The sequence below is a fragment of the Chiroxiphia lanceolata genome, chromosome 3, assembly GCF_009829145.1.
Source record: "Chiroxiphia lanceolata isolate bChiLan1 chromosome 3, bChiLan1.pri, whole genome shotgun sequence".
Classification (NCBI taxonomy): domain Eukaryota; kingdom Metazoa; phylum Chordata; class Aves; order Passeriformes; family Pipridae; genus Chiroxiphia; species Chiroxiphia lanceolata.
Window position 1 is genome coordinate 9,340,500 of NC_045639.1, and position 24,037 is coordinate 9,364,536.

Genomic DNA, 24,037 nt, shown 5'->3' on the forward strand with positions numbered 1-24,037 from the left:
CTGAAAGAAAATAGTGTTGATGGGTTCTTTGGCCTTTTACCAGTTGGGGAAAGATATACTCCAGAGCCCTACAGAGAAAGATAAGAACTGAGAAACCTTCTGTCCTGCCTCAGAGATGAGTAGAGGTTAGCAGAATCACATGTGAATAGCTTCAGTTAGTTCTGTCAAGTTATACTTGGAAGAGTCATAGTTACAGTTCCAGATACATTATCTTTGGAGTTGAGAGCACTTTTTTCTTTCAAATCTTCAAATGATTTGGTGCAATTGTGAAGCCAGGATAAAACCTGAAAATAAATTTTTGGAGTTTAGTTGGGGTGTCTTGTGGAGTAGAGCCATTAAGAGCACTTGTGTTCAGTATACACTTTTAGTGCAGAATGCTAGTAGCGTTCAGTTGTGTAAGCTTCCTTAACAATAGAAAGGTGCATAGTCTTTGGGACTTTGATGAAAAAAAGGCAACTTTTTTAAAATATTTAAATTGTTGCCCTTATTTGAAAATTAGGCGGGATTCTCTTATTGACCCTAACAGCGAAGTTTTCTAAATAATTAGAGTGCACTAATTAAATTCTATAAGAATTCTTTGTATTCCAGTCGTGACTTCCTCCTTGTTTTGTACTACGTGTTGAGAACTTCTTCTGTGTGCTCTTTAGGGATTTACTTAACTAACATTTTGAAAACAGAAGAAGGCAATCCTGAATTTCTGAAGCGGCACGGGAAGGAACTTATAAACTTCAGCAAGAGAAGAAAGGTAGCTGAAATAACAGGAGAGATACAGCAGTACCAGAACCAGCCATATTGTTTAAGAGTGGAATTTGACATCAGGGTAAGTGGCATGACTTCTTTGAGTCCATGCACTGAGCTACTTTTGTGATGATTCTATCAGCTGACAGACCCTAAGCATAGACTGAATTCACATAGATTCAAGCTGACTGGATCAGAGATGAGCCTGTCATAAAACCTCTCTTGGGTCTCACCATAAGAAAGAGCAAAAAGCTCAATGCTTGTGGTTTGGTGGGGTTTGTTTCATTTTTTTCTCAGCTACTGGGACATTGGTAGGTTTTCTTATTGGTCAGTGCTAAACAGGAACTGAAACTAATAGATTCTCACTGACCTTCACTCAGTTAAAATTATTTGTCCAGTGATCCCAGTTGTCTTTTCCTCCTGCGTTACACTGCCTTTATGTTTCCAGGTTTACCTGATGGCACTGTGTTTACATCATGCGTTGATGGTGGTGATACATTTTTCTTTCTCCTGGTACTTGTTCTCCTTGGTCTGAGGTGTTCTCTGGGCCACGTCCTCTCTGTCATCAGTGTAACAATAGACTATATGCAGCTTCTTCTGAAGGTGTTGGAGCTAACTTGGTCTGATTTTGCACTGCAGAAAGTATTTAGGGTACTTGCACAACTGGTTTTCAGGCCAAGCACAGCGGTAGCAATGCCCAGCAAAGGACTGGCAACAAATAGATTTAATAACCTAAAAGTCTGACTCCAGCATTTTCTCTCTTCTCTTGAACAGTTGGGATCAGTAGAAGCAAACAGTACTAAGAAGCAGTTTAGCTGATAAGTTTTCTACCTTCTTGTATTTCAGAGATTTTTCGAAAACCTGAATCCAATGGGAAGCAGCGTGGAGACAGAATTTACAGATTATCTGTTCAACAAGTCACTAGAGATAGAGCCAAGAAATGTCAAGCCTCCTCCAAGATTTGTTAGTATTCAAGTTTTGTAAATTTTTTTTCAAAAAGTGCTTACATTTGTCTCTCATAGATAACAGAAGTCATTTTAGATCTCTGACTTCATAGATAGAAAGCTACATTTAGGTGATCTCGTGGCCTTTTGATTTTGTTTGATACTATCTTTTTTTTATCGTTTCAGCCCAAAAAGTACAGCTATCCTCTCAAGTCCCCAGGTGTTCGTCCTTCTAATCCAAGGCCAGGTACCATGAGACATCCTACACCTCTGCAACAGGAGCCAAGGAAAATTAGTTACAGCCGCATCCCAGAGAGCGAGACTGAAGCTACAGCATCTGCACCAAACTCTCCCCGAACACCTCTGACCCCTCCCCCTGCTTCTGCCACTTCAAGCACCACAGACGCCTGCAGTGTGTTTGACTCCGATCCTTCGAGTCCCTTTCATACAAGTAGGTGCTAACAGATAGTCCACCAACAATGTATCTGTTAGATTTTGTGACGTTAGACAGGTGAAATCGTGCTTAGTCTTCTAAAGTGACTGTAGAAGTAGTCGCTTTTGTCTCCTTTGCAGCAGCAAGAACTTTCAGTGGTTTTTTTATTCCTTTTTTCTTTAGTAAGTTTTTATTATAAAGGGAGAAACTGAACAGAATTAGGTGTGTTAGACAGAGACTATTACAAGGCTTTGGAGGAACTGTCAAAACAGAAGGCAGAGATATATCTCTAGTGCCTATATACGCCCCAAACAAACTTGCTGGATTTGCTTCCAAATATATATGGGTTGAATATGTTTGGTGAGTATCTGATGGTGAACAATGGGAGTGAAAAATGAATGTTTTGTGGGTGCCTTATTCTGCTATCTGCCATTACAAATTGGTTTCAGTGTACATGGATGGTTTTCCTGCAGAACTTAAAAATAAGTATTTCCTTGCTTTAAATCCATCAGGACCTATTCACACCTGTTTTTCTTCTGTCTTCACTGACACACAAGGAAGCTCATATTTTATGGTGTGCTCTCAGTAATTAATAATGGATATAGCCTCCTTTCATATATGAGGGCTTTCAAAGGTCAGTCCTGTGTTCAGCTGATTGCCACAAGGAGGTGAAATGACTTACTAAAAGCAGAGGTTGCTTAGCAGAGCAATGGCATTGTTGAGTTCCAAGCCAGATCTCTGTAATACCTCTTCGGGAGAAGATGTTTCTTCATTGTGGGGTTGGCTCATTGACTGCAGGTTCAGGATGTTGTTTTAGTGCTGTTATGGTATAAGAACGAGTTTGTGGTGTGGTTTTGGTCTCGAGGATTACTTAAGAATGTTCAGGAACTGATGGCCACAGCCATCAGATGTTTGCAGCTCACAAAAGCAGTTTATCTGGAAGCTGCAAGTTAGAGGCTTGTTTCATTGTCTTTATTTAACACCTTTTTGATTCATGATGCTTTTTATGAGCAAGTGCTTTATTATTTATGACACCTTTATTGGCAGCAATAAAGAAAATATATTAAGTCAAACAAAAGTTCATCATTATCAACACTTTTTTTAATGTCCACTAGGATCTGCTTCTGTGTCATCCATAAACTTTACCAAAAATTCAGATGATGCTCCTGTCCCTCCTCCAGTTCCTCCACGAAGAAGACCAGAATCTGCCCCAGCTGAATCCTCCCCATCAAAAGTAAGTATGGAGAAAAAAGGTTATTTGTCTTCTGGGAGCAGAGGGCAGGGTGTGATAGAAGGTAACTCTTAAAGGTAGATACACATTTATTTTTGAAGAACTGTATGTGAAAGAATAAGCAGCCATGTATTTCAAGCCTTCACAGCTCTGCCTCATTATGTCTTGATCTCAAACAGATGAAAACAGATGGGACCTAAATTTAGGGTTAGAAATGTCTCATCTACTAATGTGCTATGCTCAGGCCCTGTAAGTTGAGGCTTCAGGCAGGTGTTTCCATCTGCGATAATTGTTCCAGAGTATCATTTTAGGATGGATGAATGGGGGTGAAGAACTGAGGAAAACAGTAATAATGGAAAGTGATGTACACAATTCAGTCCTCTGAAAAGTTTCTTCAGAATATTTGACCCTGATGCTGTGGTGCTCAAGTGCCTTGCTTTCCCTTCCTATTTACCCATCCTGTCTGCCTGCCTCCTTAAGCCATTGCTACGTTTTCCTTTTGCATTTGTCTGGCTGTTGGCATCTGATCCAGCCTTTGTTGCAGACAGTGTCAAATTTCTTCTGATTTCAGTGTGAGCTAGTTTGTGACTTCAGATTTGAAAATCCCACTCAAAATTATTTTGGAACACATATGTCTTTGAAGAGAGCTTGTATATGGCTCTTCAGCAAGTTTTCAGACTACAGGTGACTGTGCAGTCAGTCAGCAGAATTTAATGCATCATGTTCCTACCAAAGTGTAATTGGAAACATACCTGATAGGTTGTTGGGGACCAGTTACCCTGTCTCTGTGGTCTGCAGCTTGGGAACTGTTTACTTCCATAATTCTGACTACTTAATTCCATCTTCTGAGCATAGTTTATTCTTTCCCTCTTCAGCATTATCAGCCTCTCCCCTTTCCTCATTTTCTTGAAGAAATATCTGGTGTGTTTACCCACCCCAAGTGCTTGTTGTTGGGGAGGTGGTGGAAGATACCCATACCTCCCCAGCAAGCAGACCTGGAATTAGCATGGAAATTGTTGCTTTGACCATTCTTTGCCTTGCTTTTGTCCCTCTCTGTGCATCTTCATTCCTTCCATCCTTGGCTGTTAACTCATGTATTGATGCACCCTTGCTAAGAGCAATCCACAGTGTGGGAGCTCTGCTTCTGTGTCACAGCAGGGTCCTGTTCTTTGCTGCCACTCTAGAATTTTATTGAATGAAATGTTTGTGTATCTCAGATTACTTCTGCAAACCTGGACAACCCACCAGCAATCCCTCCTAGGCAACCAACCTCTAAAGTGTATTCACCAAGGTACTCAGTGCCTGATCGGACCTGCATCTCTGACTCTTGTGTTACCACTGTAAACCCTCCTGAGTTACCACCACGAGAACCTGTGCGAACTCCAGATGTTTTCTCTAGCTCACCACTACACCTCCAACCTCCACCACTGGGGAGAAAAAGCGAACTTGGTAACACCTTTTTCCCAAACAGTCCATCTCCGTTTACTTCCCCTCCCCCTCAGACACCTTCTCCACATGTAGCACGGAGGCATCTTCCATCACCACCTTTGATACCACAGGATGTGGACCTCCCTTCTGTTGCTGGACCACCTGTTCCTCCACGACAAAGCACTTCTCAACATATCCCAAAGCTTCCTCCAAAAACTTACAAAAGGGAGCACACACACCCATCAATGCATCGGGATGGACCACCATTGCTGGAGAATGCCCACTCCTCCTGAACTATCCCTCGCGCTGGGAGTTGCGTTTTCCTGGTGCTATGTCTGTTGCTGGCAATGGATGCACTGAACCTGGTGGTGTCAAGGAGTTGGGATGTGTATGCCAAACACTAAAAACTCTCCAATACATTGGAATTGTAGTGTACAGAAATGGAATTACAAAAACAGACTTTCTAGTGGAAAACTTGGTTAACTTGCTGTTCTTGTTTAAGTATGCAGGACATTGTTCTAAAGTAAATGGACAACTGATTGATTGTACCAGAAAACAGGCTTGAGAGACTTCTTTGGCCAATGAGCAGAGACTGTGTTTGTGTAATGATCAATAATGTCCAGTACAGGAAGGAAAACAGTCTTGTATCCATCAGTACCATACAGTGGCACAGTTTTTGGAATGAAAACATTATGCACTTTTTTTAAATCTCAAACAGGGAACTTTATATCCTTCTTAATTTTCCTTTGCTTTACTTACTCCCTGCTTTAAAATACCTTCCTAAAGTTGTGAGAAGGACTGTGAGGAAGATCTGTGGTACCTAACCGAGCTAGAATTAAGGCAAAGCACTGTATTGCGGTTCTGTTTACAAGTTGTTACAATGAGTAGTAGGGGGTACCTAGGCTTCACCAAAGAGGTACTTTATTATTATTTTCTGAAATACTGTGGTGCCAGTTCAAAAATAAATTTTTGCCAGGAAGCATAATGTCTAATTATTGCTTTCTTTAGATAGAGCAGATTAAAGTCTTACATCATTAAGGTGGCAGCAAACTTTTTTTTAAAAGCAGCACTATCATCTGAAGCAAATATACTACTACATTTAGAAGACTGTTAATCTCTGCTAGGTTATGTCATGTTCTTTTTAAGGTTTACTGATAATCCATTTCATGGCTAGTAGCTATTCCTTTTCAGTCATGCCATGAAAACAGTCACTTGTCAACTTCCATAGCTGTTGTCATGTTTTACTAACAATAGAGTAATCAGCATACATAGAATTGCCTTGCAGTTGCATAAATCGTGTGTATATAGTGAATGTTGCATAAATATACTTGCAGATTGTTTTTAATTTAATTGAAATAAAGATATGTTTGGCTGACATATGTTAAATTATTACATGGACAAATGTTCAACTTAGTTTTTCAGTTAAGCACTGAAGGGGATAAAAGCCCATGTTGTGGTACATATTCTTCCTAGTTCAATGTATGTATTTTAGTAACAAGTCCAAAGAGAGGTTGGTTTTGGCATGTTACAAAATAATAATTAAGTAATGTTTGAGAAACTAGGTTACTCCCAAACAGAATTATTATACCTTATAAAATGTCTCACACCTCCTGTATGACCCATATTAGAAAAAATCAAACTTATATTAATCTTTGCGGTAGCTTTCTGTGTCCAAAATACACATGACAGAACGTGTATGTTATAAGTATTCTGGCATGGATTATCCATAAACCTGTGTGCTGCTCTTCAACTCCAGACAGTACTGGGACAGTAATGGATGGCAATTATTGAAGAAAAGAAGCTCCATAATCCCCTCTGCAGTAAGTATGTGAAGCATAAAGTATCTTTTCTTCAGTTAATATGGCTCACGGGACAAGGTAAAATTCTCTCACGTTTCCTCTTCGGAAGAAAAACACATTTCATTGTCCTGGAAAGCTGTGTCAGTTAAAGATGGTATTAAATGAATGATGATGGAAATCACCTTTTTTTAATGCTTTCAGCAATGCCATTGATCAGGGCCCTTTGATCCTTTAGTGTGATCATAACATTTCAGAAAGCATTCTGATTTCAACAAGAATGACAGTTTTCACCATAGTCAAATCTCAAAACTGTCAGTTGTATTCTTTCCTTGGTGTCTTTCCCAGTTTTGTTTTGAAACTCTTTTTCTGGCAAAAGAAGAAAAAGTGAAGATCTCAAAACCTTGGCTTCAGAGGAGAACATTATATGGTAGCTTTGTAAAAACTCTCCAGCCACAGGAGTTTAGGTTATCAGTTCTTTGGATATAAACACCATGATAAACATACTGTTGGCAATGTTATCTAAACTATTATCTTACCAGTAGATTACCAGGACAACTCCTTAAATTTAGACTTTTTGATCTATATTTCTTCTTTGGCACATTCTTGTCTGGCCTTGTGCAGCCAAGGCAGACCAGGCTGAAGGAATGACCCATTGGTTAGGTTGCTCAGTTAGACCTCACATGGGTCCTGCTAATCAGATTTCTTAAATGTCAGTAGGTCTCTGTTTTCCTATGTGAAATGGGGAATGCCATTTCATATTTGTGGTTGAGGATAAAAGGAGTTTTAGTGGTGAGATACCCAGACAACAGGCAATAATGGCAAGAGCCTAATGTAAACATTTGTTGGATCTCAGCAGAATGAGTCAGTCCTACAGTGCACAAACCATGGTGTTTGACTCAGCTGCAAACAGGAAAAACAGGGTGGGAATCAAACCTGTTGCATTTAGAACAGGAGTTTTGAGTACAGCTGCTAAGCCACTGGTTTATGTAATAACAGCTTTGTGTTAACAATCTTTAGTCTGGAATGACTTCTTATTTGGACCATAGTTGCATTAGTGACAACACTTTTCACATAGAAAATTAAATCATTTTAATGAGGCTATCTTGTCTCCTTGGTAAAATGACCCTGGATGATCTGGTGTGGCCTGGGATGATCTCGTATGGTGTGGCCTGGGATGATCTCGTATGGCCTGGACAATGAAACATGCTTGTGTGGAGGCTAGGAGCGTTGCTGTATTACCCTAGAGGGCTGCTGTATGGCTAAACACAGCCTAAACAATTGCAAACTGTGTAGGCAGGGTTATAATGGTCAGCAGAACTTTATAGGTGTGGAACTTTAAAATTTGTGCTTTTTCACCTCCAGGTTTCTGTGTTGTATATAGTCCAGTGCAACAGTGGAGCATAACCTGGGTTTGTTCATTGTCTTTCAGAGTGTCATGGTGCCTTAGCTCAGAAAAGCCCTATGGGAATTTTGAAGTTCTAGGATTCCAGGTGCAAGGTCCTTCACCTGGACTGGGGTAACCACTGGTTTCAGTATAGTGGGAGATGGAAGGGGTTGAGAGCAGCCCTGGGGAGAAGGACTTGGGAGTGTTGGTTGTCAAGACGCTCAACATGACCCGGCAATGTGCAGTCACAGCCCAGAAAGCCAAAGGTATCCTGGGCTGTATCCAAAGCAGTGTGGGCAGCAGGTTGAGGAGATGATTCTACCCCTCTACTCCGCTCTGGTGAGACCCCACCTGGAGCACTGCATCCATCTTGGGGGGCCTCAGCACAGGAAGGATATCGACCTGTTGCAGCAGGTCCAGAGGAGGGACACTTAAGTTGATCATAGGGCTGGAACACCTCTCCTATGACGAAAGGCTGAGAGAGCTGAGGTTGTTCAGTCTGGAGAAGGCTCTGGGGAGACCTTATTGTGATCTTTCAGTATTTAAAGGGGGCTTATAAGAAAGATGGGGACAAACTTTTTAATAGGGCTCCTTGCAGTAGGACAGACAGTAATGATTTTAAACTAAAAGAGGGTAGATTCAGACAAATATAAGGAAAAAGTTTTTTACCATGAGTGTGGCGAACCACTGGCACAGATTGCCAGGGAGGTGATGGATGCCCCATCCCTGGCAACATTCGAGGTCAGACGGGACGAGGGCTCTGAGCAGCCAGCTCTAGCTGAAGACGTCCTTGCTCATTGCAAGGGTTTTGAACTAGATGGCCTTTAAAGGTCCCTTCAAACCCAACCTGTTGTGATTCTGTGGTGATTTTGCAAGTGCCATGCATTTGCTTCTGTTCAGGTGCTCTAATGGGAAAGTCAACTGTTGTTGCCGCCTGGTTGACCCCAAGGTACATGCTGTTGTCATGGCATTCAGCAGCCATTGAATTTGTCTATAACTGTCTGCTAATGGAGAACATTATCCTGCTTCAGGGTTGATACCATGGAAGCATTTGAGTGCTCTGTCTTCAAGAAGCCATTTCCAGTGGGTGACTATCCTGTTTCTCTAATATGCCTCTCTTAAATCAGGGAGGGAGAGGTCTGTCTCAGTAAGAGCATGCTAATACACTGGATTTAGATCCTTCAAGTTTTAGATTGACATTGTGGGATATTTAATGATTTTTCTTTTATGTGTATTTTAAATTAGATTTTCTGTTTAATTGGCCTGAATCAAGCTTGTTAATATCACTGGAGGTACCACTGTTGAAGGTAGTAGATTACTGTGCTTCATGGAAAAAATTGTTAAATTGTCATTTCTAAACCTGGGTGATGCATAGGTGAAGCCTTTCTTCAGGAGAGAAACCTGTGGCCCAACAGAAGTGTGAAAAGAAAAGTGCTTTTAACTTACTTTGAAAATTCTGTTCCTTGTTTTCCATTGAAAAAAACAAACCACGCTTAAATGCATTTTTCTGTCAGCTCTGAGCAAATTTATCTTTTGCATTCAGTGGAAAATAGTGCGTTATAAGGGAAACAAAGTAAAGAGTAAGGTTTTTGTTTTTGTTTTTTACTTTCTAGCCAACAAATGTGAAATCCTTTACTGGGTGGCTGAAAAGTTGTAAGGGAAAAATAAAATAAAACCCCATTTGCCAGATGCATGACAATTGAGCTGCCAAATGCGCAGAACATCCGTAATATTTTTAAAGAGAAGGGTAAACAAAGGTCACATCTTACTGGAATTGCTTTGGACAAAATTGTTCAATCTAATTTGAAATGAGCCTTTTTTTATTTCTGAGAAGAACAAATCTTAGCCTTCAATAAGTTTGTTCCATTTGCCTTTATCTGATGCCATGGTTACTTACCAAAATGAGTACATGTTAAAAGTTTTGTCATCTGATTATCAGAAAAAAAAGGAAAAAAAAGGAAAAAAAAAGCCCAAATGAACAAAAGAAAAAAGAGAGAAAAAGAAGCGGTAATCTGTAGCTGGTGTATCTGATGATCCCTGTATGTAACCATCTGTAGGTGATCTTTGTATGCTGTGTCTGCAGTGATATTCAGATTGCATTTTGAGTGAAAATTTAGTAGTGACTGTTACCTTTGACATTAAAAAGATACGTTCTAAAGCTAATTTTTAAAAAAAAAGCCTTACATATCCAGAAGTGTACACTTAGATTATGTAAGATACACTGACAGTCCTTGTAGTCTGAGACTGCTTCCTTAGGCTTAAATACTGGGTGCTTTATATTAAGGACAGTTGTGAGTCTGCTACAGGGCTAGGTTTTGCTCAGGATAGTAAAATACTAAAAAAATGCAGCAGTTTGTAAGCAGAGGAGCCATATGAAGTAGAAGACAAGTAAGGAATGTCTACATACAGTAGGAGACATAAGATAGCATCTTCTAACTGTGTTGTTCTCTACCCCAGGGTTGTTTATTGTAGGTGTTACTCCAGCTCAGTGGCTTTCTGTTACAACTTTACTATATCAAAGGATTTGCACCTATGGGTAAATACTGTCTCTTGAATTTACTGTCTGAATTTTTTAGGGAGGTGATTTTCTCTAAGAGCCTACATCTCGTCTCATTGTTCAATCAGATCACAGCAATAAGGGGCATCATGTTTAATATCTTGTATCTGGCCACATGTGAAACATCTGCTTTCAAGAACAGAGTGAATAAGTGAAAATCATCCACAAGTAGAACTAATCAACTAATCCATCTAATCCACTCCACAAAACCAAACAGTGGCCAAAGGCAGCACAATGCATGCCCTAGCTTCTCCTCTGTTTAGACCTCAGCCCTGACAACTTCATGTGGAATTTGGAAAAAACATCCAGATTCCTTGGAATCTGTTGTGGTTGTAGCCCTTACCAAGGAATATTTGTACTCATACATGTACATGATTGTACTGAGGTGAAACCACTCTTAAGAACCTGTAGAGGAAGCCAGAATACATTACAACTCTGGAGAAGAAAAGTGGGAGAAAGTGCCTAAATTATACAAACTTAGAAGCAGCCTCAGTTACGCTGGCTAAGAGGAATGAAGTGGTGAGAGGATATATTGACCAGCACTGAAAGTCAGAATAATCTGAGGAGAGTCTAGGGACTAGAGGTGATCTGGAAGAGTTGCGGTCAGGATGACAGAATGTCCTGTCAGGGACTGTCTAAGGCACTGGCTAGTTCCCCAGCAGCCTGCTGATATGAGAGGAGCAAAGACCCCAGCAGATTTTCACAGGGGTAAAACTGCTTTTGACTGTAGAGTCAAACCTCTGCTGGCACACTCGGATCTCTGAGACCACTATCCTCAAAGAGGACAAAACGCTGCAGAGAGCTACAGAGAAGCAGGAGGAATGCTGCAGGTGCTATGTGGCATGGGGAGGTGTAAGGATTGTGGGCTGAGTTGTCCCTGTTGTGATGTCATTGTTTGGCCCTGCTGAGAATGTGACAAAAGTACGATAGTATTATAGTCAGAACTGGAATTAAATTTTTAAAAAAACTGGTCTGTGACAGATGTTTGCGATATACAGGAAGATACCTAAGGTCTCTTACAGAGTTGGATAGGTGAAGTTAGAGTGGTGTGTATGGCACTGGAGGAGACTTACAGGATTTTTTTGTGAAAGTTCATGTGTCTGCAACAGAAGCAGCAGAAGGGAGTAAAGGAGATGGAGGAAGGAGATGAAGAAATGTCACAGTCAGCTACACCAACAACAGGATCTTGACCAGAAGCCTAGAGAGTGACTCAGCTGAGTTCTGGATAAGAGTCTTAGAACCACGTGTAGAAAACAGTCTTCTTGCATGACTGTGTGTCAGGGTACAGGATTTTTTAACTAATGTTGCCTCAGAAAGGGACCTGAGAAACATGTGTTTCTTTAATGGATGCAGCCTTCTGGCTTATTCAGGGCAAGAGGACAACAGTGTTAATTAAAGCAAATTTATTTGGCACAGGAAGAAAAATAATCCAGAACACACATGTACACTAAAGGTGAATTGGAATAGATCCTGCAAGAGGTTGTGTGTTTGTGTGTGGTTGTGAGCATCATTCATTCATATTATTACATTTGCAGATTCTGAGCAGGTACAAGGACATCGCAAATGATAAGTATAGGGCTGGAAGTAAGAACTCATACAGAATCAGAAAGAAAAAAACATGAATTTTGACTGTGCCTTAAATCACTAAAACAGAAGCTAAAATCCACATGCATTTTACAAGCAAGGGTCTACCACTTCAGAAGGATTTCCTCACCCAGGAGATGTTAGCAGGTAGGTTTTCTCCTTCGTCCTGTTTCTGTCCTGGCATCTGCCTGGCAAGTGTGAAAACCAGGTTTGTTCTATGAAGGACAGAAGTGTCATTACATATATGAGACCAAAGACACCAAGCATCAGAGCCCTTGACAGCATTAGTGCAGTACAGTGGACACTTGCCCATAATTGTACAACTCTGGTTCCATGGACAAACAAATAGTTCCGTCTATGGCTGATTCTTTTGCAGAACAAACAGGCTTTGCTGATGCTTCAGTTACAAGTATCTGGCTCTTTATGTATTTCTATCCTGGCCCTACACAGTCTGACTGAAAGCTGCCAAGTCCTAGGAATTGTCTTTGTGATTCAGTGGCTGGTCAGCATGGAGCAATCCTGACTGGAAAGGGGTAGGGAATTTGTAATTTAATGAGGATGTGAGGGAGAGGGAAAGAATGGAAGGGTGGGGGTTTTTGCCATTAAAAGCCTTAAATTAAAAAAGAAAAAAATCTTCCCAGAGTAGTTTCCTAAAGCTAGGGGAGGAAAGTATATACTTCTTTCCTCTTTGTAAGGAGGAGAATTGACTTTTAGTTTCATTGAAATTTATGGGACAGGCACCAGCTAAAACATTTTAATCTCTGGGGTTTTCCTTGGTCACATTCTTGAAATGTTGGGAAAACTCTAATTGCAATAAAGGATGGATTTTGTCTGTCTTAGGTGCCCTTTTCACACACACCTCTTTGCTTCCACCAGAAGAGGAAAAGCAGGTGGTAAATGCAGGTCAGTCAACACTGTGGGAGAGCTCTAAGCCCTGCATCTGCGGTGGATATTAGCCACTGCATCCAAGCCTGCTCTGAGGCTTTCCTGTGCTGTTGCCACTGCCAGGAGAGCCATGCAGCATGATGGGTGCTCTTCTCTTGGCACCAAATTCAGTCACCCTTGCGCTGATACTGGGAGTCCCAAGCCCCTAATCTCACAGCTTTTCATATTTCCCCCAAGACATTGCTGTTGGCCCCATAGAGACAGTTCACAACCTCTTAAGGTGAAGCTGTCCTTTAAGACAAATCGGTGTCCCAAGCTTTTCAAAACAAGGTGATAAAACCACATTTCCTCTTGAAACTGCCCTCAGAATGCCCCAGCTTCAGGTAGCACCACAGTTCACCAGTAGTACTCCACTGGTAACACCACTGCACCAGTGGTGCCCTTGCTGCTGGGGTGTGACATGGGTGTTGCTTCAGAGGGCTGTGTTTCCATACAAAAGCTACAGTCTTCTGCAGAGATCAAAGTTGCGGAGGGTTTCTCATGTCCAAATGCGAGGAGGGTGGCATGTGTGTGGCCTTGTTGTTCTGTCCTTGCAGAAGAAGGAGATACTATGACTTTGAACATGGTGCACCATTGACTTTTCTGCCCTAGAGCCTTAATTTTTACCTGGAAGAACCATTCCAAAGCTGCACGTGATTGGGCTTGTAAGGTGGTGTCAGGCCAAAGAATTATTAGCAAAGTGTATTTCAGATGTGTAACAGACCAGGAGCCAGGACACTGGTTGACCCTGTCAGTGTCTGCATTGATCCACAGTGGGGATAAGGTCTTTGTCTCTTGTGGCAATCCCTGGGCTCAGCTTGCATCACCTGCCTGGAGACATGGGCAATTCTGACAGCAGGAGCAGAGATTCATACAGCAGGAGGCAATTCAATAAACAGGGTGCCACATAAAAGGTGAAGGAGGATTTTGGGGAATGATTGAAGTCCAAAAGAAAGGATGTTGCTGATTAAGCAGTACAATGCTCAGGTGCTTCAGCTGATGCTTCTTAGACCTTCTCAAACCACCCAGGTAATGCGAGCTGGCCTCCTGGAAGACATCTTCGATGGTGCAGTTTTTGGGAAAGTAGAGGAAAGAAGGGAATTTTAGACTTCTGGCCAGGATGCCAGGGCTGCAAAGGTAACCCTTCTGTTGTGGGTGAGCCCAAATAAGACCTGGCATGAGTTTGGAAGAGCAAAGATGTATGGCAAATCAAGCAGTTTTGGGGGATGAGGGGGAGGAGAAGATAGTGGGATTCAGCCAAAGCTTTCCAAAACTGAGGGAAGTTAAGTCAGGCAGGGATGAAAGCTAGCAAGTTCCTGTGCTTTTTGGACATGCTGGCTGAGCTCCACTGCAACCCAAAGCCTGGCCCTGCCCTGTACTAGAAAGAGCAGGATGCGTTTGTAAGGCAGTTGTGACAGTCTCCTCTCCCCCACCCCTCCACCCTCTGTGTTAGTCAGGGGAATCTTGGGGCCTTGCTATCTGTCTCCACCCTCGGGGACCTGGGGAAGCACTGTTGTGCTTAGGCTGTGGCCTGCCTTTCTTGGGGCTGCTTATTTCTTTTTGAAGAGCTTGCGGAAGGAGCTCCGGAAACCCCCTTTGGGCTCGTGCCGCGGGTTGTGGTCGCTGAAGGATGTTTGCTCATTGTCATCCTTCTGGCAGAACCTGGTGTTGTCTTCTGCATGGAGCTCCTAAAAGGGAAAAGACAATTTAACCAGCATTTGCAACCTCACATTCTTGTTCCCTTCTCTCTTTCTCTGTCTCTCTGTGCTAGGAGGGACCTGGTGAGTGAGGAGGTGCTGGCAAGGCTGGGAAACAACAGGTCACTTGGGCCTCAGGAACACTGGTACCTCTGCAGAGAGCTTGTTGCTGGCTCTGAGGCTGAGGCAGTGACAGAGGAGTAGAAGGATAAGCTTTGTTAGAGGGAATTGGAGCCTTTCTTGCTAAGCTTTTTGTTTAGCTTACTATCTCCTTTTGCCAGTGAGGGAGCAAGCCAGCCTGGGCAGTTGGAAAAACTTCCCACCCTCTCCTTTCTCCCCTAGGACAGGGAGGCTTCAGGCTTCTTGAGCTGTGATATGTTGTAAAAGACTCTTCTGCTGGCTCTGCTGCTGCATGGTTTTATATCTGTGGGGCAGAAGGCTTCATTAGCACACAAAGCTTCTGGTAAATGTGCCTCTAAAAGGTCTTTCCCTCTTTCAGGAGAGTGCCAAGCTCCTCTCAGCAGGACTCTGGACAAGACCCTTTTCTCCAATTCTGCCCACCACTGCCATGGTGACCTCCTTTGCTATGTGAGGGAGAACATATCCTGCAGTTCTGGACAAGCTCCACATCTGCACCCTGCTGTGGGCCACAGCTCTGTGCAGGTGAGTGCCAAAGAGCTCACAGGCTCCTGTTTCTGTGGGGCCTGTGTCCCCATGGCTTATCCCCTCTGCCTTGTGTCCTCTGTTCAGCCATCCACCACCTCCTTTACTCATTAGGTTTGGGTTTTTTCCTTTTCTTTTTATGTTTCCTTGCTGCCTTTTCAGTCAGGCTGTTAGAACCTACCTCCCATCATTATCTGCATCTACAGCCTCATCTGTATCTTGCCTAGTTTTAACAGGAGGGTGTTTCTCCACACAACAGTGACAGAACTAGCTGTGCACCCTTGGCCTCTTCCCCAGGAATCGAAGGGCATCTCTTTCCTGGAGTGTAACAGCTCAAAGCTGACCTTGGACTGTCACTGCAGACTGCAGAAACATTGTTCCTCCAAGACCTGGTGTTCCTGAATGGTTAGAGTGCTGCTTGCCATGTCCCATCTGAAGGACACGGTTGCTGGGTTCTGACTGTTCTCACATAGACTTTGGCATGGGTCTATAATCCATGCAACAGATGCAGGTGAAACAAAACCTGTGGACCAGATCCTTGCTGGTGTTAAATGGGCTGAGTTTGGCCAAGTCATGCTGGTTTACACCGGCATGACTTACCCAGCACTCCTCACAGCAGGTGGAAAGGCACCTGTTTAACTGGGTGCCACCCATAGCACGGATTTCAAACAGCTTTGTGCATACTTTATGACCTGATCAGAACATTCACTTGTGGGGGGCGAAGCTCACTGACAGGTGGAGACACACAAGAGGCTACCTGGTCTGAAGGGTGTTGTAGCTGTCACTCAGCCAGCTGTGCACCTTTAACCCCTGCTTGTCCCTGGGGAAGACGTGTTTGAAAAGGAGCTGTCTTGTCCCTCCCTTGGGCATGTACATGCAGGTGAGGACTTTGAATGTGTGGACTTGAAAGCTATTTTGGCGTGTTCTAGTCTAACTGTATCTCAGATCTTTCTCCTGCTGCTGCACCACCATGTGCCATTTTTTTTCTCCTCCTATTTTAGCCTCCTTACTTCCAAAAAGCTCGGCTTTTCACCCGCTCCTCTCTGTGGGGGGAAGTAGCTCCTTTGGGAGCTTCGAGATGAAGCTGAGATCAAGTGAGGCTGAACATTCCTCTCCTGCTTCTGCTGCAGACGACTTCCACTGCTGCTCCGTGTGCTGTAGAGTCTGGTGCTCACACCCTCAGCGCTCCTCGGCAGCTCCTTCAGAGACCTGCTCAGCTGCTTGCCTTTGCTGTGGAACATCTCACGCTTGTAAGTACTGCTGCTCACAGGAGTGCAGCTCTTAGGCAATGGCTGTAAGGCATGGTCTGTCCTCTCTGGTTCTGAGGTGAAGTTAACAGGCCTAAGGAAGCAAATATCTAAGCTGGACTCAGAAGAGGCTGGAGAGCAATTATCAAAGAGAGCGAGGTTTGAAAGGTGTCTTCTTCATAGGGGCCTGGCATGGTGAAAACCTCCCCAGGGTAGTCAAATTCTTCGTAGCTTGGTGCAAAGTTCCTCGCATCCTGCAGGAGCTCCACAGAGGTCCTGATGGCTCTCTCAGTGTTTCCCACCGCGTCAGCTGGTGGTGCTTCATACTCCATTTCAGGGATGGATTGTAAGGGGGCTGTCAAAGCCTTGAGTTCCTGCTCTGTCAGCTGAGAGGATGCAAGGATGTTCTCTGGCCTCTCATGTTTTCTACTTTCCATCTCCCAGTCAGGGGGCTTTACAGCCTGGATGTTCTCAATCACGGTTGGCTGGGGTTTCTTCATCTGAGGCATCAAATGCCTTAAAAATAAGAAACAAAACAAAAAAACAGACAGAAGTGGAATACTAAAGATGACAAAGACAGCATGACAAGCCCCCCCCCCCCCCCGCCACCCCTTCATTCACTCAGCCCTATTGTGTTGATTTATGGCCCAAAGGTATTTTCCTGTCTTGGAGAATAGTAACAGAGCTGTCACTCACAGAAATTGCCTGGCTGGTTAGGAGGAGCAAACTTGCAGAGACAGAACTGTTTATCCAGTAGCTTTGGCTGACTTTTGTACTCTACAGCATGAAATGAATAGAAACTGAGATGAGAAACTAACTGCTCCATCTCTCTCCTGTTCATCTGCATTTTGGATTTTTATTTTCCTACTCTTTCTGTAATGTAGGGGCTGTGCCTTACTTTCCTGTGGTCTGGTTGTCTTTTCAGGTGGACAGAATTTCTCTCTTGGGTAGGGTGGCTCTGTACCCAGAAGTGTGTCAGGAGTACTTGGAGGTCTGCTACCCTCCTCGTGTTCCAGGTAAATCAGCAGTGCTCTGTTGGATGAGGTACTAGGTGCAGGGCATGACCTCCATGGCCCTTAAAGAACAATAGTTAGGAAAGTCCTATGGCCATCTTCTGAGGTCATAATGAATGGAGTGGGGGAACCTTGTGATGTTCAAGATATGCAGAGTTCTGCATCTGGGACAAGATAACCCCATGCATCAGACCAGGCTGGGAGATTTGGGTTGAACAGCAGCCCTGTTATGAACTTGGTGTTATAGCCAATGCCAGGGTAAAGATGAACTGACAGCATGCTCTCATGTCAGGCAAGGCAAACCCAGCCTGAATTGTATTGCCATATCTGCATGGCCAGATGTGCCTGGGGAGTTATTTTCCCCACTTCTGCTCAGTACTGATGAGGACCCACCAGGCCCCATGTTGAGTCCTCTGCTGAGGATGAATGTGGGGGCAGTCCCAGCTGAGGCTACCAAGATGGGGGCCTGGAGCATGATGTCTGTGAGAGGAGGGAGATTGTCTTGGGCAATCTGGTGAGAAGGAGGCTAAGGACCGATCTAATAACACTACTGCTTCAGGGGGACTTGGAATGATGACACCAAACTCTTTTCGTTAGTATCAAATGATGTAAAGAAGCACAACAGCCACAAATTGTTGGCGTAAGGAAAAAGGCAAGTCTAGCCTGCTTCTCTAGTCCTCATCTCAGTTGGCACCTATGAATAAGCTGAAAATGGCCAAAGGGCAAGCTGTATGAGGAGCAGTTGAGGTCACTTGGTCTGTCAGCCTGGAGGAGACTGAGGGGAGACCCCACTGCAGTCTGTAGCTTCCTCATGAGGGGAAGTAGAGGGGCAGGCACCAATCTCTTCTCTGGTGACCAGTGACAGGACCTGAAGGAGTGGCCTGAAGTTGTCAGGGGAGGTCTAGGTTGGATATTAGGAAAAGATTTTTCACCCGGAGGGTGGTCGGGCACTGGACCCAGGGAGGTGGTCAGAGCACCAAGCCTGTCTGAGTTCAAGAAGCTTTTGAACAATGCTCTCAGGCACATGGTGTGACTCTTGGGGCTGTCCAGTGCAGGGCCAGGAGCTGGACTCGAGGATCCATGTGGGTTCCTTCCAACTCAGAATATTTTGTGATTCTGTGAAGATTGCCAGGTCCTACCAGTAGCTGTGTCTGTCTTGAATTAGTCTGATGTCTTTTTGAACCCATATTGTACTTGTATCTTGTGATAGTGAGTCCCATCATTCAATTATGTGCTGTGTGGAAAAGTATTTTTTTTCCTACTCTGAGACCTTCATCATGTTTCCTAGCTCTTGTAATGTTCACAGTGAGTAGTGCAGAGTGTTACTATGCACACCACTCTCAGGCCTACACAAATTCATATTCTCCCTGTTAGGCAGCTAGCTGTTAAGGCAGCTAGCAAGAGCCTTGACAGCCTTGGGTAGAGCTCTGGAACATTTCCTGCTTGTAAGCCACATGGTAGAGGATAGCAGGAAGGAGCCGGCCCTTAATCCCTCTATGTATATACAGGGAGTTGTTTTGAAAATGACAACCTGTAACTGCCTGGTGTCACTGCATGGTATGGGTGAGGAGAGTTTTCAGCCTACTTTGAAAGCCACCTACTAGAACAACAGGCTTACGGGGTTGTTGTGCCAGAAGAAGGTGCTGGCGGGAATGATTGTATTGTCTCTTCAGTGTGGATCCCACTGTCCCGCATTGATGCTGCACTGGGTGTTGGAGAAACCTCCTGGCTTGTACACTGGGAGGTGAGACCCTTGTACAGCTTCACCAGGGATGACCTGAGGGAGGAGAAATCCATCGTCGGGCTAAGAAATAAGGCAGGGAATGAGCACGAGCATGTAGAATCACAGAAAACAGGACTGGGAGGGACCTTAATATTCCCGTTCACCTCTTCCCACCCCAAGGAAAACTTATTCCACCTAGTCTGTTCCAGTCAGCAGGGCCTCCAGCTTTCTGTCCTGTTCTTAATGCCTCTTCTGATAGCAGTCCCTCCCCAACAGTCTGCTCCAGCCCTTTACCACCCTCCATATTTGAAACCTTCCCTTGAAATTTGATCTTGTCCTACTTCCCAGGTAAATCATCACAAGGAGCAAAGGCAACCAGATTTTAATTTGAGTAAAAGTCTTGATTTCAAGGAATTGTTCTGAACTGCAACTTGAGAATCTACATTCATAGATCATACATTATAGTTCATCTCAAACAGGTTATGGGAGAGTTTGTTTCTCCCACCCCTTCCCCCAGTAAAATAGGTAACCCTATTCTTTTGGAGTCTTAGCCCATGAGGGAAACATTCACCTTCACCAGGGCCTCAAGTTGCCAAAGCAGCTAAATCCCTGTGTGTTTTTCCACTGGGGAGTGACTTTGACATCAGCTTAAGGAATCAGCTGATCCCATGAAACACATGGCTGCTATGTTTAGAAGGATTTAAATGTGATTTTCCTTTCTCTCTCAGAGTTAGACAGAAGGGCCCACCCCAAATCAGTTTGGAGGCCAAATGCCAATAGCAGTCCCTCTCCAGCACTCCTATACAAAGGATCTGTTTTATTTCAACAGAGCAATGTGCCTGTGCCTAAACCCCCTGCTGCCTGGATTCCCTCGCACCTCCCTTCCCTCGTGATTGGGAGTATAAGCTGATGATGTGCTTACTTCTTCAGCTTTTTCCTCTTCTGTATCAGGAGGTCTTCATTGCATTGGAAGAGAAGACTATAGTGTGAGATGAAAACCCGGAGGCGCTGCACACACACCAGCAGCAGGTAATAGTCGGGATGCTCTTGCTCCGTGAACTTCAGGACATTCTGAGGCACAGAGGAGAGCAGGCTGTTTGGAGGGTGTCCTAACCCTTTCTAGGTAGAAGGTGCTACTGGAACCATGCTCTGGAGTGCACATAGCACTGCCCTTTGGGAGCTTTTCTAGGCAGCATCAGTTTCTGAGGGACTTGGATGGGGCCTGCCTCCTGCTACTCCAGTGGAAATGCACAAGTAACCACATGGAATGTGTGGGTGATGCATTGGTTGAGCTTAGCTTTGGATAAATAAACCAGTGTCTTGGCTTTATGGGGCGTGCTTTCTGTGTCATTTGCCTTGCCTGAAATGTTTCAGTACAATTCTGTGAACCAGAACCAGAACTCTTTTTATCAGCCATCTCTCTGTAGGAAAGATTGTTGGGCCCTAGGAGCCCTCTCAGTCTCTCAGCTAACATGCATGTGGAGCACTCAGAAAAGAGCATAGCTGTTAGGCTGGAGCTCACAGGAGATGTGTCCCATCTCTATCCTCCCATTCTCCCAGAGCAGCAGGCAGCAGACTTTTGCCTTCCCAGAGGACAAAAGCTTGTTCTGTCAGGTCAAATGGAGAAACTGGCAAAAATAAGCGAGCTCTGGGTGAAAATTATGAAAATTGAGCTATTTCTAGCTAGTTTTCCCTTTCAACTTTTTTTTTTCTCAAAGAGCCCACTGGGTTTGCCAGAAGCCCTGTACCTGTATAGGCTCAAACACCAGCTCTGAGTTAAAAGTCATCTGCTGTTGCCATCCTGGGGCCCTACCTGTAGATGAATAAGGTATTCGGGGATTCGCTGGACTATATGGAAGAACAGAATGTAGAGATCAGACTTGATTTCTTCTTCTACCTGAAATAGAGAAACCAACTTAAGAGTCTTTCCCACCCATAAAACATGTCTGCTTCCAAATGGTTCTGTGGTTTAATGAGTAGTTGTGCTGTAAGTAGTTTTAAGAGTTTAGGAGCACACCAGTCAAGTGGTAGTTGTGTGTGACAGCACACTATGACACATCTTCATCTTGCTTATGGAAGGGACAGTTGCAACTCCTTCCACCAGAAATACTAGGATGAAATTGTTTAGGCCGGAGATTATCTATGAGGGGCTCTCAGCCTAATTAAGCAGGGGTCTGTGTTTAAAGGGCACTAGTTAAGTTTCAGTGAAATGCCAGGTATACACTGTCGTTCAGAATGAAGTTCTTAGCTGAGGCCCAAATGAACTGAACAAGATGAGATTGACTTCTAAATTAAAATGTCTTGGAAGCAAGCTAGTGTGGTTTAGTTATTGCACTTTAAAACTACCTTTACATTTAACTTTCCTAGTTTAGACCAAGAATGAAGTGTGTGAGGCCAACGCCTGAAGCTGAACAGTGAAGACTCTTATCTATAAAGCACTTACAGCCTCACTCTTGATCTCTCTGTTTGGATGAGTCCTCCATTTTCCAGGAGACACTGTTTGGAAAAGGTCTGGATAGCACATGCATAGGCAAGCTTTTGGGAGGCTCAATCTGAGACACTGTTTCATGTCCCAGCAGAAAAATAGGTTGGGTTACACACAGTGTTAAAACTGCCTTTTGTAGGTGTGTGTCAGCCATGGCAACTTTCAGGAAACTGGCATTTGGCAACAGAACAAGTGGATTGGCAGAAGAGTCCTATCGTGGGCAGGCATAATGGGAAAAGATCCAGGCCTGCATGTTGCCATTAGATGTCTTTGAAGTAGGCAGGAAGTTTACCTCCTTCAGGATCACCACGTGGATCAGAGAGATGCATTCTGGCAGGTCCCTCAGGTAAGCAACATAGTAGTCCAGAAAATTATTCTTACAAAAGAAAAAGAGGAAAGAACAAAGAAACTTAAGATTGAGATTTTTGGTCATAGAGCCAGCCAGAATGAGAAACTGTTGGTTCCCCACCATCACTCCTGGAAGGGTCATTAGTGCAGGAGAGCTGCTAACTGTGTCACTCTCTCAGGGCTCAGAACTTCTCACGAAGGCCATTTTATAAAGCGTGTTCAGCTGTTGAGCACAGTGTGTGAAGCTTTACAACAGATGAGGAGGGGAAGAGAGGCTGGGCAGCAGGAAGCTTTTCTTATTTGACTCTTAAAATTTATAAAGCATCAGATGAGTTTTTACACATCCTTGCTGGAGAGGTCCCGCTGTTCACCAGGGCAGACCTTCACCCTGAGAAGCAGATCCAACAAACCATACAGTGTAAGAGGCCTGCCCACCTGCTTGTTGTAACTCTGAGCAAAGTGTACTGGGGAAGGGGAGTATCAGAAACACTCTCTTTTCACACTCTTAGTGGAATCAGACATTCAAGCTGTCGAGGCTCATGTGTGGCTCCTGCAACCGAGTCTAGGTCTCATGCACTGATTATAGAGCTGTGCTATAAGGCTGCATGCCCACAGGTGTGTCTGGCACATGGGCTCCCTGAACAATCAATACTACAGCAAAGGGGGGTACCATGCACCAGGACTCTGCTCAAAGGAGGCTTGCTGAAAGGCTTTACCTGAGCCACAGCTTCACAGCACAGCCCCTCTGTTGCAAAGTGCTTTGGCCCATCTGTGGGGCCATCAACACAACATCATAACAGGAGTCCAGAGAAGTCTTTAACATACCTCATCATTTGTTAACTTCAGGAAGATGTCTCCTAGGATCCCTTGTCGTGGCCAGCTCAGGACTCGCTCCTGCAGAGCGTGAAGTAAATCCACATGCTGCTGGACCAGGAACCGCAGAGAGTTGGGGAAAAAACTGAAGGGAGATGATTTCAGACTGGTTACACAGAGCAAAAACTCAGCCCTGATAAGCCTGTACTGCTGAAGTGAACCATTCATGTTTGGTCAGCACAGTCTTGCACATGTATTATTAACTACACATATTATTGCTACTATAGCACAGGTATTATTAACTACTTTTGCTGGAGTCCTGGCTGCATCAGGAGGTCTTGTTTTGGCTGCTATCTACATGCAAGTACCCTTTCCAGCTGGTTATTAATACAGTGTTCTGAAGGCTTCCTAAACTGACTTCCAGTGCATTCTGTAGCTGACCAGAATTTGCAGAACTAAAAAGCCCAAGGCAGTGCTGCTGTGGCTAATGAAGCAGGGCCCTGAGCCTTCCCACTGAGAGCTCCCCAGCTTTGTGTGTTGTCTCATTTGTCAAGCCCTTTAACAAGACAATCCATTGATGCAGAGTTGGTCAAATATACTACTGCATTTCTGCCATTTCATGTTGGTTTCATCCAGAATCAGAATGAAGATGGTGGACAAATGCAAGGACAGGTAGGAAAGTCTTTAGTCACTGCAAAAACCTTCCAATGCCTCCAATTTTCAACTAGAAATAAACTAAGGGTTCAAAGATATCTGTGTGGATGAAGAAAATGTGTGAGAGGATGATGCAAAAAGAATATTGACTGAATAAAACTCCCCAAAAGAGAGAGAGCCACTAAATCAATACCTTCTCTCTTGGTGCTTCTTTTCACATCTGGCCCTTGCAACGTGGCCTTGATCTTCAGATTAGGGAAAGGTTGATGACATACTTCCTTTCTGATTCCAGCAGCTCCAAAGCGATGTTCTGCCTTTTGGCTTCCAGAAGATAAATGGTTAGTTTAAAAAATAAGAAAGTACTGACCTCAG

General features: G+C 43.9%; 2 protein-coding genes across 6 annotated transcripts in view; one reads left to right on the forward strand and one right to left on the reverse strand.

The window, feature by feature from the left end:
- Window positions 1–6,149, forward strand: part of SOS1 (SOS Ras/Rac guanine nucleotide exchange factor 1) — a 47,778-nt gene extending 41,629 nt beyond the window's left edge. For all 5 annotated transcript variants that reach the window (XM_032683550.1, XM_032683553.1, XM_032683552.1 and 2 more), the window contains 5 exons: window positions 648–820; window positions 1,585–1,701; window positions 1,869–2,133; window positions 3,231–3,349; window positions 4,564–6,149. In XM_032683550.1, coding sequence (XP_032539441.1) covers window positions 648–820; window positions 1,585–1,701; window positions 1,869–2,133; window positions 3,231–3,349; window positions 4,564–5,067 — 1,178 coding nt within the window. In that variant the 3' untranslated portion in view covers window positions 5,068–6,149. The remainder of the gene's footprint in view (window positions 1–647; window positions 821–1,584; window positions 1,702–1,868; window positions 2,134–3,230; window positions 3,350–4,563) is intronic.
- A 5,780-nt stretch (window positions 6,150–11,929) lies between these two features.
- ARHGEF33 (Rho guanine nucleotide exchange factor 33) overlaps window positions 11,930–24,037 on the reverse strand; it is a 32,732-nt gene continuing 20,624 nt past the window's right edge. The window contains 10 exon segments of the mRNA XM_032683557.1: window positions 11,930–14,710; window positions 16,393–16,793; window positions 16,796–17,145; window positions 19,261–19,419; window positions 20,288–20,436; window positions 21,179–21,262; window positions 22,143–22,226; window positions 23,024–23,158; window positions 23,860–23,918; window positions 23,921–23,994. Coding sequence (XP_032539448.1) covers window positions 14,573–14,710; window positions 16,393–16,793; window positions 16,796–17,145; window positions 19,261–19,419; window positions 20,288–20,436; window positions 21,179–21,262; window positions 22,143–22,226; window positions 23,024–23,158; window positions 23,860–23,918; window positions 23,921–23,994 — 1,633 coding nt within the window. The 3' untranslated portion in view covers window positions 11,930–14,572.